This window comes from Lepisosteus oculatus, chromosome 25 (genome assembly GCF_040954835.1).
Source record: "Lepisosteus oculatus isolate fLepOcu1 chromosome 25, fLepOcu1.hap2, whole genome shotgun sequence".
NCBI classification, from domain to species: domain Eukaryota; kingdom Metazoa; phylum Chordata; class Actinopteri; order Semionotiformes; family Lepisosteidae; genus Lepisosteus; species Lepisosteus oculatus.
Genome location: NC_090720.1, coordinates 7,971,765 through 7,989,346, shown reverse-complemented (window position 1 = coordinate 7,989,346; position 17,582 = coordinate 7,971,765). Strand labels below are relative to the sequence as shown.

At 39.7% G+C, this 17,582-nt stretch overlaps 1 protein-coding gene across 3 annotated transcripts in view; it reads right to left on the bottom strand.

The window, feature by feature from the left end:
- Positions 1-6,708: 6,708 nt before the first annotated feature.
- Positions 6,709-17,582, bottom strand: part of vps13d (vacuolar protein sorting 13 homolog D) — an 84,981-nt gene continuing 74,107 nt past the window's right edge. For all 3 annotated transcript variants that reach the window (XM_069184033.1, XM_069184034.1, XM_015337087.2), the window contains 3 exons: positions 13,496-13,627; positions 10,856-11,096; positions 6,709-10,459 (listed from right to left, as the gene is read on the bottom strand). In XM_069184033.1, the coding sequence (XP_069040134.1) occupies positions 10,328-10,459; positions 10,856-11,096; positions 13,496-13,627 (505 nt within the window). In that variant the 3' untranslated portion in view covers positions 6,709-10,327. The remainder of the gene's footprint in view (positions 10,460-10,855; positions 11,097-13,495; positions 13,628-17,582) is intronic.

The following is a 17,582-nucleotide window of genomic DNA, read 5'->3' as shown; positions in this document are numbered from 1 at the left end:
AGTCCAACTCTATCCCACCCTCCCTCTCTTTTTCACCAAGGTCACCCAATTAGCCGTTTTAGCTGCTGAAAGAGAAAGCTCAAATTAGAGGTGAAATACTCCAATGACTTTGTCTCTCTACATCTGTCAATTTGGAACAGAGATCTAAGGCATCAGAGCCTCATGAAGTCTCATTTACATGATGATTCCAGCCAGCTGTTCTCCTTCCCTGGGTCCAGTAATAAAGTCATTACTTGGCAATGCAGGACCTTCAACAACAAAAACTCTTTATCTTTTAGATCTGATGTGACCATCTCATCACTCGACCATTCACATTGTGTTGGATGAAGAGACATTTAATTTGAATGCAGCACATGGTCGGATAAATCGGTATGAGGTCTGTTTCTCTCATTGTGGAGAAAAATGTTACTTTCAGCTGTCATTCACATAGTACAGAGGTCACTACTTGGCCATCCCACTCAGGATTATCTTCTTGTGTGGCGAACTGCAGCTTGCTACATTCCTTATCAGCTCAGTTTGTTTCAATTCTAGATGGTGTTTGCTCTAAATACATTTTTCTCAAACATCTTATTCATCCTCCAGCCGATATGACTTCCAAAGCAACATTTCAAGTAAACAATCACAGCTTTCTCTTTCTGTTGCCTTAAAAATCACATCTGTGGGTGGTTACCATAGAAATTGAATTTGTACAGTGAACAAATTATGTCACGGTTGTTTAAACAGACTTAATTGGAGTGTGACTGATGTCATTAATATATGACATATAAATATGTGTAATGTATTCAGGCACCAGAAATGAAATGGGGCTGTTTACATAAAGTTGGTTGGCCTATTCAAACAGATGTATCAAGAGAACCCCGCATTGTGCTGTGAAATACAGTGCACGTACTGTACAACTGGTATTGTGGGGAAGGACATTGCACCCAAGTCCAGAAATGTGCTGCTAAATGTCCACTTTTATTGCCCATTGAAAGATGCATGTTTGTGTTCAAATACCATTGCTGCATAGTGTACAGTACATGAAATAGCTTCTTGAATGGGCTAACTTTATAAGCTACCTATGTGGAAAACCTAACAATTTTAAATGTCAAAAACCTGTTTCTCCTAACTGTGCATGTTAGAAGGTCTGTTAGTAACCTTTGTAGTAAGCACTAAATAGAATCGTTCAAGTGGATTAGGTTACTACAGAACCGCTCAAGATCAGGTGTAGGCAAGCTTTTATCTTACAGATAGAACACAAAGCTTTGAATTTTTTAAACACTTCAATCTCAGATCTTCTTGGCTTTTCCCTTAGTCGAACAATTAGTGACTTGTGCGCAGTCCAAATTCTTTTTGCATGCTGTAGTGCTTTTGTTTGGCCTTTTAAGATGTTTATGTTATGAAATGCTGCTTTAGTGGTGCCTGCATGACTATACTGCAGATTACTGGGATGTATTTCTTCTCCTAATTGTTAGGGCTTTTAAGATTTTACAAGCTTGAATAGAAAAAACACTTAAATGAGGATATAAGTTTAGAACAAGACATGAATATCCTCAAATCGTAATGTATGGCTGACGAGGAGCAAAGATACCAGTACATAGAGAGGGTGACCGAAAACAATGCCTGATTATGCACCTCTTGATGTTTCAATAACAAGTGCAGATGATTCAGTGCCAAACAATAACAACTGAGGGGAAAGCAGGCGACTCTTGGCGATTAAAGGAAAGACCCGTAATCGTAATTTGAAGTTAAGCGAACCAAAAATACTTTCCGTGTGATTACAAAGCCTTTAAGCAAGCCTCCCACTGAGCGCGGTATGTGAACTGTATCGGAAACCTGGAGATGGTTACGGTGAAGATACGGACTGCTGTTTGTCTTTAAGCTTCAAGGAAAGCATGCATCAGGGAAAAAAAACTCTCCCAGAGAGCTTATCTTGGGCCGGCGATGACTTTTCCAAAGTGTATCCGAATTGGATAGTGACAGGGAGTCTGTTGCCGAGTATGTGTATGTTTGTGTGTGTGCGCAAGAGAGAAGGCTTTAGAAAGACAGCTCAGGTCTCTGGGGGGAGTTCAGAACAAGGTTAGCCAAACAGTGGATAAATTAGGTAAGGATGTTCAACAGACAGCTCACCCTGTGGTGAACTCTTCACCCAGTGAAACATGCTGCTTTGTGGGCCCAAACACAGGTGGAAAAGGGGTGTTGGTTTGGTGTGTGTGTGGGGGCATGATACAGTTTCCAGTCTGGGTTTCCCACTGTTTGAGTGAACATATGGCCGGGACACACATTCCCATGAACCTTATTGCTAACCAAAACTGGGGTGGAGTGGGGGATGAGGGGGCGCTTACCTTTTCAAACCCTCAGTGCATTTTTGATGATATTCTGGAAATCAGAATCAAATCAAAAGATTATGATTTCAGGGGAAAGTGCTTTCTTTACGAGGAAGAGATGATTATTGCATTGTGGCTGACTTGGAAGACGTGAGGCTGTCCACAAGGAGATATCTTCTCTCTTGACAGAACTGGCAAGGGCCTTAGTGAGAATGCATGCATGACAGTAATCCAGCTGCTGCTCTCCTTTTTTCCACTGCACTTTCCTGAAACGAGTCTCTGGGATCTGCTCAGGCTTCCTGATGCTCCAGAAGCTGAGGGATTTTATTGTGAGTCACCTCTGGGACTTCTTGAAAACCAACCTCTTTGCTGATGGTACAGCGGTCTACAATAGTGCTGACCACCTGGAGGGCATTGAGGGAGACGATCCTGTTAATGTTGTACAAAACAAACCGGGCACATTACAGTTAAGAGTGCTGTTATAACAAGAACATAGAAATACCTTTTAAGTCACTACTGTTAACAGGCCATAGCCCAGCACTACATTTGTTCCACTTGTACGAATGGGAAATTGACCATTTCTGTTGTGAACAATACCAATTAAAAAGAATAAAAAATCTGTTAAATAAGCACTTCGGTGGCAGATCTGCCATTTGATCACGAGTCAATGTTCGCTCAACGTCATCAGACACAGCGAGAGACTGCCTCCGCTTACACATCTGATAAGCATTCAAACGTTTAATATTCATCACTTATGAACTCATGAAATGGATATAATTAAAAGTACATTCAGATTTTTGTAAAGACAGTCTAGACAAGGCAGCCTTTTGCCTTATTTTCTGTTCATTGGAAAAATTAGAATTGCTGCACAGAAAGTTCATTATTCTGCTCTAAGTATCTGCATGCAGCTTTACTGATTGCATTTATGTCTTATCAGAACAAGTGGGTTTACACACAGTACCCCCTCTGTGAGTGAATTTTATCTTTTGGGTATAGTGATAATGTCCGTAACAGATAAACAGAAACTCTCATATTTATGAACACTAAAAGATATAAGTGTTAAGAATAAAAATATAATTGTTACTTTGTATTTTGAGATCTAAGTTTTTGAACTAGGGGCAGCACAGTGGCACAGTGGTTAGCATTCAACTACTGGACACAGAACTACTGGGCGTTTTCTGTGTGGAATTAGTTCTCCCTATTCACGCGAATTTCCTCCAAGTGCTCCTGTTTCTTCCCACAGTCCCAAGACATGATGGTAGGTTAATTGGATTCTGGGAAAATTGGCCCTGGTGTTAGTGTTTGTGTGTCCATGAATGTGTGTGCCCTGTGACAGACTGGCGTCCTGTCTAGGCTGTGCCCTGCCTTGTGCCCATTGTTTGCTGGGATAGGCTCTGGCTCGCTGTGACCGTGAATTGGGGGAAGTGGGTAGAAATAGATGAATGCAAAGATGGAATCTTTACATAAGGTATATCCCAGGTGTTCAATCCTGGCCTGGTGTGCTACAGGTTTCTACAGGTTTTCATTCCAACCCAGTTCTTAATGAACTAAGCCAGCTGGTTAGTGATTTAAATGGTCCACTTTATTCTTCAGGTACTCCTAGTTTAAAAAGGCACTGAAACCCTACAAACACACAAGCTCTCTGGGATCAAGACTGGACAATCCTGCTTGCAGGTTTGCAGTGTCACCACAGAGAGATTCAACCTTCAAACACTAAATAAATGTCTCAAAGGGTGGGTATATGAAGGGGTTCATTCCCTCATCTTAATACTCGCAATGCAGCACAGGAGCTGTTGCAACAAATCAAAATGTCAAGAATCATTTGGCGATTGTATTTTGAACATGTATACAACATTTTTTTTTGTGTCCCAAAACTTGCACCTCCATTGAGAAGTACAGGATTAGAGAACTTAATATGAATGATTTAAGAGTATAACTGCTACAGTATAAAGGTCAACCAATTAATGGAACAAATGAAGGTTAATTCTGTGCTGAAAGGTAAAGAGTAAAATACACAATAAGGCATTGGCGCAGTTCAATGCTGGCCTTTCTATCTGCAAAAATCGCTCTGTACGGAGAAAATTATAAGGGTATTGAATTGCGCATATCCCCAGTTCTTTACATTTTCTTAGCTCCTGGATCTACAACAGAGGCTTACAGTATCTGTGCTCAATTATCTGGCACACAGATTGTGAGCTCTATGCTGGAGTTAATTTGCTTAGTTTTAAGTCTCAGTTACTGAGAAATGAAATCCCAACTGGACAGGGTTTTCTGGCTCTCATATTCTCCAGTCCTGGGATTCCTTTGACACTAAATTTCCTGGCTGTCAGATCCAGAAAGTTTAGCCCTGCTCTGAACACCAAACTCTCCAATACCCAGCAATCCACTTATTTCAATCTCAGAATGGAAATGATGTAATCTGTGGAAAAGTGCCTGCAGCTGATGAGAAGATGGAAGTAATTTAACAAACGCCTCCAACAGTAGGCATGCTGGCTCCCACACTTTTGCTTTAGACTATGTATTTCTAAGAGAAATAAAATCATAAATTCTTCTGGTCTTCTTTTTTTTAAAACTGAGAAATGTTATGTTATGATAGCATACTAAATTCACGGATGGCAATATGCACTAATCCTAGTGAATTTTTAAAACAAACCACTTTTCAACAAATCTAAACAGAAAAATGTGACTTTATAAAATTATCCAGTGGCAGTCTTGACCATGTATTATGTTTAGTTGCTTAAATATAACTTGCAGCCATTGCCAAACAACTAGACTAACAACATCTCTTAATCTCTGGTCTCGGCATTAAGCTTCTGCCAGATTTGTGGTCTTTTTAACTTCCTCCTGAAGCTTCCTTATCTTAATCTGGTTACCAATGTGGTTAAACCAGTTTTGTTTTTGCCTCATAATATTGTACAGTCTGCTGCCCCAAGATCCTCCAAGGCTCACTGGGGAGGTGTGTTCTTTCCTGTGTCTCTACATCAACTAAATAGAAGAACCTCCTTTTCTTACCACATCTGTTTGAATTAGCTGTCCTAACGGCCAGTCAACAAAGGGCACGGGGCTCATTCATCACTGGGCAGCACGTGTGGTTCAGTCCTGGGAGACAAACGGGCCCTGAGCTGCCCCCCAGTTAGGGGTCGACCCCTTTTGGCCTCATTAAACTGTCAATCAAAAAGAGAAATTAGGCAGGGGAGGAGTGGAAGACATTCATGCCCTCCACGTCTGAAAAGAGAATACAGCTGGTCAACACAAGCCAGAATTTGTCAGCTACAGTTACTTTCACTGAATTCCCAAGGAATTAAATTTAGTAACCAACTACTAGTCTTGGGCTAACGCAATGGATGATGAATCAAATTATTTTCTTGTCATATAACTGTCAGTGTTGCATTCAGTCAACAGTAGACCGGAAAACAGCACGCATGAACATACATGCAACACACCTGTAAAGGAAAGGCCTGAGAGAAATCCATTCTGAGAAACGTACAAAAATCATCTATGTTTTAAAATATTATCATTAAAAAAAACGTAGCTCTATTGTTTCCAGATATGATGTAATGGGAGGTTTAACCATGACCACATGGCAAAGTACTAACTTTTTCAAAAAATATTGTAACTCATTAATAAAATGTATCAGCTTATCTAATTAAGACCAAGAACACTGATTAAAAACAACTAAAAAGAACTGCTTGCTACAAGGAACAGGATAAGGGCTGAATAGAAAGCAGTGCTTTTGCAGAGAAACACATTTTGACATTTTTATAATGCAGTGCCACTTGAACCAAAAATTGGCTGTCGCTGACACTGGCATCATTGTTTCTTTGACTGCTGCAAAGCCCACAGAGCTCTGCCCTGCCTTTCCTGCCTTTGTGGACCATGCAATTAGGACTGCTTTTGAACCCACGCTGACATGCAATTAGATTGAACACAAAGTGGGCAATTCGAAATTAATTGTCTTTTGGCACGGTTCAAGATTACCAAAAATAACCCTGGTAAATGAATTACGCAGAAGATCTTTGTGAAGACACACACAGTCCATGCTGAAGTGGAACTTCCCCAGGAAGACTGCTGATGATTCACCGCAGGATAAAGTGTGCTGGAACACTGTCATTTGGTACACATTAATGGGACCATATACAATAATACTGTAGTACACAACAGAGAGCTACACTGGCTCCCTTCTGGCTAAACTGTATAGAGCTTCTCGCAGATCACTGTCACTTCTCCTAGAAATGTATTTTGTGCCATCCTTTTCATGTGTACCAGAGTTCACTGTTCCAATCTGCACACTTTCAGTATATGGTAGTTTCAACAGGCTAACTAATCTGTGGGAGAATAAAGATTTAAAAGTGGTTAATCGTATATGTATCAGGCATACACAGAGTGACAAGTCACAAACCTGCAGTTTTAAATACTTCATTTTATTATTAAGTTTTATAGTCTGTACATTTGATAAGAGTAGAAAATGTATTTATTTAAATCAGTGGTTTGAGCTATACAAGGTGGATGGTTCAGTAGTGACAAACGTCAAAGTAAAACTTCTGTTCAAATAAAGCCTACATACAGTAGTACAGTGTATGTTCCTAGGAAACTGCAGTTCAGCTTTGCACCAGAATCGATCACTATCTTTTTTCTTTTAGGTGAGTACATGGGTAGCCTACTTGACAATGTTTCTTTAAATGTTTACTTTGTAGAACAGCCAAGAAATTGAGTGAACTTTAAATATTCGAAGATAGACCTCCTTATTTGATCATCAGAAGGAAAAATCAACTTTTAAAGTGATTGTGACTGCAATAGCTCATGTTGCATACCAATTCCGCAAGATCTGACTTCTAAGCTTTTTAAAACAAAATTGAACTAGGAATTGACATCACTCGCACTTGTGACTGGATCCTTGAGTAATTTTTGCTATGATACACGATCTGGATGATACTCTTCAACTGCTTTTTGTTCCGGTTTCTAAGGGGTTTGCAAGGAAAGACTTTCCATAAAGACTGTGGTTTCTTTCAAAACCTCCACTACTATTGCTGAGCAAGTTATTTGGGGATGTAATTCAGTACCAGTAATTCAGATCTTAACCCAGTAATGAAGGGTTCATCCATTTTGTCTGGTGTGGCCCTGTACTTTGCCCTGTGCCTCATCTCTCTGTCTGTCAGAAACTATATACTATAGCAGGTCTATGGAATAAGCAGCTGCAGAAGAAGCATCGATATTAAGCAGATTGCAGAAATTTAGAAAAATTATATAAGAGAAAGGATGGAAGAACTCCTCGTGTCAGATGCTTTGCTTATGTTAGAATGCACTCTATCAAGGCGCTGACGCAAACATGTGACAGAAATACACCAATCTTCAAAACAGATAATTGAAACTTGTTCATTTCTTTTACTATGCTCTATTGGAAGACCAGATCACAGTAAAACCTGCACCTAAAAGAATAGTTTTGCAATTGCATGCAGTAATGAATGGCCTCTTCAGAATTCAAAGCCTCAATGCACATTGCTTCTCTTTTACTGCCAAGTAATTCTACCTATAGCAGGAAGGATTAAAATGTAGGCGTTGTGCACTGTGAGCCAACCAGTGAAATTAGTGTATGTGTTTGCTTTAATATTTACAAAGGAGTTTTTAGTATGTAGGCTGCAAGAATCGTGTAACTGAATTACTGTGTGAAACAGCCTCTTTAGTAGGAGGCTGGTATGGGGACAAGGAAGCCAACACACACAGAATGAACACGAGAACAAGCTGCAGCAGAAAACAGCAGGAGAAAAGTGGGGGGGGGAAACTTCTACACAATGGATTTCACATCATCATTAATTTGGGGGGGGACATCAGTCAACAGATCAGGACTTGGATGATTTTAAACAAGTCAAATTGTCTGTGATCTCTAGCATGTTATTTATTGCTAAACTGTTTCTGCATTTGTTGCGTAATTCCACTAGCCCCCAGCTAACCCAATGTTTTTCCCCCCCTTCCAGCAAACTGTAAGCTCAATTCAACCTAAGCGGTTAATGGGCAAGATGCAACGTTTTTTAATTGTTGTGGTCCTACGAAAGAGTCTGAGCTAATGGTTTCAGGGCTGCACATTAGGTTTTGCAAAACATCTGTAATTCCTGTTACTACTGAAGTGGATGCCAGATGTTGCCTCCGTTTCATCCTTTTAATTATAATCAATTCAAACCCAATCATTACCAAGGCCATGGTCATTTGCCACATTAAACAAAACAACAATGAAAACAACGACTGAAACATGGAACTTTACATTTTCTTGATGTGGTCTTTTTGCACACAAAGCCAAAGACCTGTAAGACGCCCAGCTAAAGGAGTACAACTGACAGAGGTGTCAGTCTTTTGCCGTTCCAGCAGTAATCACAGCACACTGAAAAACGCTGGTGTAGATTACTGAAACACAAAGGTATTTCCACCACGTTTCTTTTTTTACAAAGAAAAAGAATTATGTTTGCTTAACACCACTGACTGCTCTTGTGAACATAATTAGGGAAACACTAAATTGTCATTGTTTTGTTTTTTTCTTAAGGGAACAGTACCTGGTATGTACATTTCTAAGAGATACCGTGATGACTAAAGCTGTAACTTCATACTGCTTTGTATTTGTGGGCTGTAGATTGGGATTCAATATTGTTGGATTAAACTAAATACAGTGTAGTGTTTCAATACTGTATACAAGAGAAATTACTTTGGTCTTCTTCAATGTCCAGGAAATGGAAGTATCAGACAAGAGATGACCTCATACCATTTTCTAAGCTGTCAGTACAGTTTCTTTTGTTTTTTGAGTCAACACGACAATACATAATTCAAGAGACTTTGACTAGAACAGCTAAAAGAAAAATGAGTGAGACTGTGCCACAGAAAATGTCACCAGGAAAACTCTAAATTCAAGTCTAAAAAAGAATGCAAGTTATATCCTGGCAACAAAAAACAGATCTTGGTTCAGGCTAATCACTGAATTGCTTTTATCGTGGCAGTTACTACAGCTTTAGTAAACGGTACAGAAGTGACTTCATTCATGTTCTACAATGTCTAAGGAACAAGGTGCATGACTATGTAAAAATATGATTCTTGAAAACCTTTTTGGAAAGACAGACTCTGCTAGAACAGCAGAGCACTCTGCAACAGAACAAAAATTGCCTCGCATGTTTTCTTTATTAAAAAAAAACCAAGGCAAAAAATGAAAGAGTTCTAAAATCTGTGGAACCCAGTCAAGAACTTGCAAGTTCCAGCTGCAAATGAGCTTCCAGCAGACAGCACAGGGCAGATACCTAGTCCCTGGGCTGTGATCTCATCCCACCATACCCCTGCTGCATGACTACAAACATTTTTTCATTGATCTACGTCTTGTTCAATTTTGGCCTGATTCTTCATTTCTAAAAAAAAAAACCCTATCCTAGCACTAGGAAGTGTGGCATCACTTAGCACAGGCTCTACCACATACATCAGTACAATATCAGTGCAATTATTTGTTTTCCCCAATAAGAAGTTGATTTTGACATCTCCAATCATCTCACTTTGACTGTACACCAAAAAAAAACATCAAAAGGCAGCTTTATACAGCATTCCTGAATTCCAGTACTTCATACATATTTCCATCACTTTTTCACAGATATTTACAAAGCTGATAGTGTTATAATATCTTTATCTTATAAACAATGTTTAGTAAAATAAAATATATATGATCTCTTTCCCAATCTCCCTTTCTGCTGCAAAACACAGAATACAATAAAATAAGACTCTTTGCATAATCTTTGATTTCAACTTCTTCAGCTGTGCTTCTCAGATTTTGCATTCAGTCTGTGCAAGAGAGCTAAACAGAGTTTGAAAAAACAATGACACTTGGGATGAAAAATGGTGCCATTATCCCCTCCAGCCCCTCCCCGGCCATTGTTCTGGAGATCCTGTGTTTTGTCTGGGTTCTCTCTCATGATTGGATGCCTTCAGGATGGCCTTACCACTGGTTGGTTACTTCCAGTCATGTCCCAAACAAACTTGCCTGCCCGCTGATTGGTCTTTTAAGAATCCAGCTCTAGGTATTCTTCATTTTCATTGGGTGGCAGCATTAGCTGCTGCTCGTAGTAGAGGCTCTTGGCGTAATTAATTTCTTGAGAGATTTTAATTGCTAGGCTTTCACTCTTCACATGAACCTGTGAGAGAAAGAAGGATTTATCTTAAACAGCTCAGGGAAGAAATTAATAATACGGATTGCAAGGTAACATTTAATCAATTTCAATTGTTAAACAGATTTAAAAGTAAATAAGAAGGAGGGAAAAGCTGTTCTGTGTTTATTAAGTGACAATAATGTGTGACGTCTGTAAAGACAAATTTCACAATCAGTTCTCTGGCAAATTTTGCATTGCTGTTAATTGCCTTAATATCAGACTCTACACAGAGTTCATCTCCATTTACGTAAGGATGCATGTTTCTTTCTACACATTTCAAACCCAGGTCTCCTGCACAAATATCAGTTGCTAAAGAGCCAAATTCAAGCTAAAAATAGTCACTGCAAATATAGCACACTGACATAGGCCTTTAAAACTCACCATTGGCTTTTGGTGTGAGGGTCCAGGGATAGCCACACCACTGCTGGTATTCTCTGCTTTCTTGGTGAGCTGTATGTAAACCTTCCCATGATCCTTTGAGACCAGGCAGTGATAGAGGTCATCGTACTTGACTTCCAGGAAGATGGCCTCACGTTCCACATAGTCTCCTGGCTTCAGGAAGTACACCATTTTGGAGGAAATGAGGACGCAGTACGTATCAATGGGCTCCACGGCTATGAAGCTAGATAGACAAAAGAGGGGTTAAAGCCTCTAAAGGTTCTGAATGGTTACAAATAAAGCACATAATAGCATTCAGAGTCTGTTAAACCTTACAAAAGGAATGTGTTCTCTAACCATTTGCATGCACAATATAAATTTTAGTTCCTAGTAAATTTAATAGGATAGCTATGTTAATATACAAGACATGGTCAAGGCATAAAGGGATTCAGTCATGTCAGGAAATAATTATGAAATAAAATGAGGCTTCTAATCTGGAATTTATGGCTGCATCCCATTAAACGAGCCATTTGCATCAGCCCTTTTCATTTTTTGTTGTGTAGACTACTATATCCATTAAATTCTTATTCTCTGTCACTTCTTATTGGGGTGATAGGTAATTTACCATCTTGACTACTTTGTTAAAAACAGCTTCTATCTGGGTTTCCTGAAGCAGGCTTCCTGAAACTGCACCATTCACTCTGCAGAGCCAGTAATTCACTGCAGCAATAACACGGCAAATAGTGGATGTTGAACTGACAGCAAGATCAAAAGCAAAATATATTACATAGGAAAGAAAATACGAAAATGCAGGTGTAAGATGTTATAATAAGGTCAAACTTCTGTGATTAATTCTAAATAAACGATTTCCTGTCCACTTTTCTCCAGAACCGCCACCGCATTCCATCACAGTGGAGATAAGCCTTTGGTTTTGGATCATTGGTTTGGCTCTTGTATGAACACAAACCATTAGGAGTCACAAGAAAAGGCTTGCATTAATATGTGAATTTGAAAGCGTCTCTTAGAATAATTAGTTCCGAATACAATATGTGTAAGCTGCAATGTGACAAAGGCAATCAGGTGTTTCTTGCTGCATATATGAGAGGCTTCCAGACCCGCACTGGGAATGGCTCTCTGTGATCCTATGACGAGTGAATCATTGACACGTCCTCTCTGTCTCTCTTCCTGCTAATCAGCGAGGTCCAGATGGTCGCACGCTAATGGTCGAGCGCAGTAAGCAGCGTCAGAAGAAGCAACGAGGACACACACGGGCGCCGCCTCGTAGGCCGAAGCGAGCAGCCCGCGCAGCCCTCCGACGCCGTGCAGCTGAGGGCAGGCACGCGTGCCCGGGAACACGCGGCCGCCACGCCATGTGCACCGCCACACACACGGCAGCAGGCTGCACGCACAGAAGCTAAAGAGTAATTGCCTGTTTAACACCTAAAGGGTGAAAGGTCAGCGGGGAAGCAGGGGGCTTGCCTATCTGGATTAATTAGCTTGCGAGGTGACAAATGAGCTTTCTCAGGCTCGGCACTGAGGATGTCTGGGAGTGTGCAGGGCAAGCCAAACAATGCGCTAATGACTGATGACTCCCATCAGCCTCTCTTCTCTCTGATTTTCCCCCCTGAAGAAATCTCGTCTTGAGACATTCGGGATTTTGCTATACAGGTAGATTTCCTAAAGTTACTTCTTTCATGTAAACACTAAAAGAGCCTAGAATGTTTAATCCTAGATGTTTTTAAACAGGGTACATGTTCTTCCTAATATAAAACGGAACAGATTTATCTGAATACCTAACTGGCAGATTTTATACAGGACTTGTCTGAAACAATTTAAAAAATTGTCCACGATATCTTTTTGGATGTCTATTTAAAAAACATTTGGTTAGGAAGACCAAAAAGCAGGCATCACTGCACTTAATTTCTTATTGCTTTATAAAGAATTCTGCAGCAGATTCAGAAATAGAAATATAATGTTACATTTTAACATGTTATGCAGGCACAGCAATTTGATTTAAGCATCTTTTTGAATATAGCAGCTTAGGAACATACCATGGCTGAATTTGGAAAATGTAGACAAGCATTAAGCAGAATTAGAATATGAAACTCAAGCAATAAATTATAAGAGAATGAATGTCTGAACGTCCGTCCCTTGGGCACCCTTCACTGTGCTAACACAAGCTGACCTTTGACGTTGGAAATTTACAATGACAAAATGATCACTGTTCCCCAGAAGTAAATGCAATAGTAATTACTGTGCTGACTGAAACAGGGCAGAACTCAATCTCACCTGTGCCACTATTTTGAAATGTTGATGAAGAAAATGCAATGCAAAAAAAACCTTAATACAATTCTATTCTCTCTGTATTTTTTATTGTGCATGAAGAAAAGCAAGGAATAAAACAGCTGTGTTAAACTTTCATTATCATCTTTAATGGAGACCACCCTGTTACAAAGTTTTGTGCTTTTCGCTTAAAATACGGCTTTCTTTGCATTTTCTCGCTTGTCAGCTTTCCACACACTGACAAATGTAATTGCCGATGCCAGGAAAATTGTATGACCCTTTGAAAAATAATTGAAAAGAAGATACCAACTACAGAGGCTTTGCTTCCTTTCCTAGAGTGGAAAAAGAGTGGGTACTCACAATTCAGAGTGGATGTTGTCGGTGAGACGAAAGAGCTGCTCCTGTCCATCGGCCTGCGTGGCAGAGAAACGAGGCAGGAGTCCCCGAGCGCCCTTACAGCATCGCGGCTTTCTCACCCGCTGCACGCTGAGTCTGCAGGCACACACAACACAAGCCTCCACACTTGAGCTAAAGATCTTTCCAGGCCTTATCAATCGTCAGATTTCAAAATTCACATCTAAAACATATATATATATATTCATATTCGCTTTCATGTGTGTTTTCAGTGGGAGGAACAATCAGTTATGGCTTGAAATGGAGTCCTCCTTAAGCCAGAGGTTTGTGAAGACCTGCCCCAAGTAAAGTCGTCCCCTTTCCCAGTCAGAAAACAGAGAAAATGTGGTCGTCCATAGGTTGTCCGTGAGCTTGGAAGAGCTTTTTAGACATTTCGTCTAATTACTATTGTTATTACATCATGCAACTGGGAATCGCAAATTGTTTCAAGGTCTTGGTTCACAATGACTACTCTTGTACTTGCGTGGAGAGAATTATTCACCAAGACTTCTCCAGTACACCCACCTCTCAGAGCACCCTATCCAGGAAGCACACATCAACTCTCACACTATGCTCCGCACTCCCCTCTGTGCTTTAACAATAGGGTTCAACAATGCACTGCAACTTGGATGAGTCTAGGTCACTGCTACCCAGCAACTTGAGAAAACGCACAGGACCTGTAGCCTTTATAAATGGTATAAGGCAAGCACACATTTTCATTATTGTGGAGACAGAAAGCAAAAATACAAATTTTTACTCTAAAACCACAGAAGGAAACATTTACCAGCAGTTACTCAATATATTTAATTTGGTGAGATGCAAAGAACCGACAACAAAACTGCCTTATTGTTTTCTCTGGCCTGTCCTGTCCCGTCCTCATCTTCCAAACGTTTTCTTCCTGTTTGCCCGTTTCAGGCAATGAATCACCCCCTGCTGCCTTCGTTTGGCTGGCAAAGCTTACAGGAGATGTTTTCAAAACAGCTTTTCACCATGCTTGTGTAAAAAGGGAAAAGCAGTGAATTTCATTTAAACTTTGTCCACATTGCCTTGTTCCCTTTTTCAAAAACCTTCCAAAAATGCTGCATGTCACTAAATCAAGGCTTTCATTCCACAAGTCAGTAATAATGTTCCTGGCACAGAACACAATAGGAAACAGTACATTATTGTATTTATTTGGAAACACAAAACACAAAAATGTTACATAAAAAACTGGCTTGTAACAATACTTTCTATACATTTTATATTAGATGTAAAATCAGGGAATTACCCTTCAATAGTCAATTACAGTGGCTAAAACAGAGTTTAATGATTTTCTGTTTCATTAATTTCCAATATAATAGCCAGATGTATACAGTACATACATTCATAAACTGTAATATACAGTCCCTCCTCTAAGTATCTATTATTATTATCTTAAAGTATCTATTTTAAAAGTCATTTTTTTCAAGTGATATTTTCACCTTTTGAAACTCTTCTCTGAAATCTGATGATCAAAAACATAAGCACAATGAGCACAAAACTTTGGAACTCACAAAAGTTGAAAGCAACTCAAGCACAAGTCATTTTTATTTAAATGTGTTTGTAAAAAATGACTATGGTTTTCAAAACCAAATCAAGTGCTGAAAACCAATCACTTCCACCAAAAACATTTAATTAGGCCTCCTGTTAATACATCTTTCAATGCTACAAAGTATCACAACCTGCCAGAGCAATAGGAAGCTCACTGAAGTTATATAAAATTAATTCACAAAGACTTTTGGTTCTGAGATGCACTGGCTTAAATTTCAATGGAATAAAGGAATAAGGGCAAAATGAATGTAACACATTTTCACATCGTAACTATACCTTGGGCATCCTGATTCATGATATGAGTCTAAATCTGGTAAAGGCATTTTGAAAATAAGAGGGAAATGAATTACATATTTGGCAGTAGTCTGCTTTGAAGCATATTACCTCCATGCACCATCAACATTAGTTTGATTGGTCTTTTGTAGACAATTTTTAACCCCCAAAAAGTGCACAATGTTTTCCTTCTGAAACATTTCATTTTGTTCTGCCATTTCTTGCAGGCTGTGCAGGGAAAACGATCCCACACATCTTGGCAGAGATTAGGGGCTGTTTTTATTTCAATGTGGCTATGCAGTTCCAAGGCCTCAAACACATAAGAGAAATTAAAGGGGATTAATTGTGTAATACTGCCTGGAGCTTGACACTGGCCATAAAAGCAGCCCATGTGTTACTTCACATTCTCACTGCTTAGCGAGACAGCTGAAAGGGAAAAAGAGTAATAATATACTTTAAAAAATCTACTTCACTTTCTTGCAGGATGGGGGATTGCCACACTGTAGTGATGCAGATTTTTCCAGGCTAGAAGGTTTATTACTTTATATGTATATTACTGCTTATTACTTCAATTAGAGAAGAGATCCTAGCATGTATTCATGGTAAGTTATAGAACTGTACCAAAGTCGTTGTGACCTGCGTTATTGAAAAGGTTCACGGTCCAGTGATATTCTACAGTATGCCACTTTCCAAGTCAGATCAGAAAAAAATTAATTACTCTATAAAACAATGATGAGATTGCAGTATCATTGGTTGCTTTTGGGCTCAAAAGGCATAGGGTCAGCCTTGGTTTTGATGCCTGGTGAAGCTTCCTTAAGAAAAGTAGTGCAGAACTACATCCATTCTAGCATGAAAACACACAACCAAAACAGTCAGCGAAAGGCATACTAAGGAGCACAATCCAAAAATTGGATTATGTCAGATGACATTAACCCATGTTTAACTACACCTTTTCCTTTTGATAAGTTATATATTAATTAAACCTTTTTTACATCTGTAAGGCCTGTTTAACATTCTACAGTATATTCTGACTTTAATAAAGCCCTTTATCATCTCAGGAATATCATATACCTGGCAGACAAAACATTCTGGAGGTATTGTGCTCGCACTTCTAAGAAGTGCTGCAAGGAGAATTCATTGTCTTTTGATCTAGAAAATCTAGAAACTCATACTGATATCGTCCATGGAAATACAGTATGACATCACCCGCTACAGCACAATCCATTTGGAAACTGGATGTGTCAATCATGAAAGAGATAAATACAGAAAATACTCCAATTACCAATCAAAAAGCCAATTTAAAAAGTAACACCACTACTAGTTTGAAAACAACACTCTGCAAATGAACGAAGCTATATAAAACATCTTCCCTTATGTTTTTCCAAAGGACGAGGAGGTTTCTCCAATGAAAGTCTCACTTCCTAACGGAGTATTTTGGGAACCACCATAAACTGCGGTGGTGTGGAGCAGATCCCAGGGATCTGAGCTATGGACTGGAAAAATGTGAGTTCCAATCCTAGGTGGGACATTGCTCCTTGTACCTTTGAGAAAGCTACTTCACTCTATTAATGCACTACTATATAAGTCGGCATCCTCCACGTCATAAGTGAAAATGAGCGTTTGTTCACAACTGTTTTAAAAACAGAACTTAAACAAATAACCTCATTTTATTTAAGAGATTCCACCACTATGAAACATTCTGAGTCATACCCATACTGGTTAGAGCAAGGAACTGTCTGACAACGTGTTAAATCTACAGACGTCACAAAATCTCCCTAATCTCTCACTTGCTTAGGACCATACAGGGTGAAAAGGTCAAACTGTCTTCTATCAGTTTGATAGATCACGCAGGTATATCCTACTGCCAAGAGAATTGAGCCCAGGTTTCCAGAAAGAGCTCAACTCTCATTTCTCCTGCCGATGACCTTATTGCTGGCTGCCACGGCTGGGCTGAGCTGCGGTACAGAACACTGGAATTCCTACATCTGGCTTGAATCTTTTGCTGCGGTCATTTGATTATAGCTGATGGTTTCCAGTTGATTCACAAAGACGGTACTGTACTGAGGTTTGCTTTCCTTCTGGCCTGTTTTTGCAACCGGGGGCCGGGCACCAACAGCTGTTGCTGTCCATCCAGCTCCAGGCAGACGGTGCCCCGAGCTCGTAGCCGGACTAGCCTAGGATGGGCGAGTGATGAAAGAGGAGAACGCAAAGC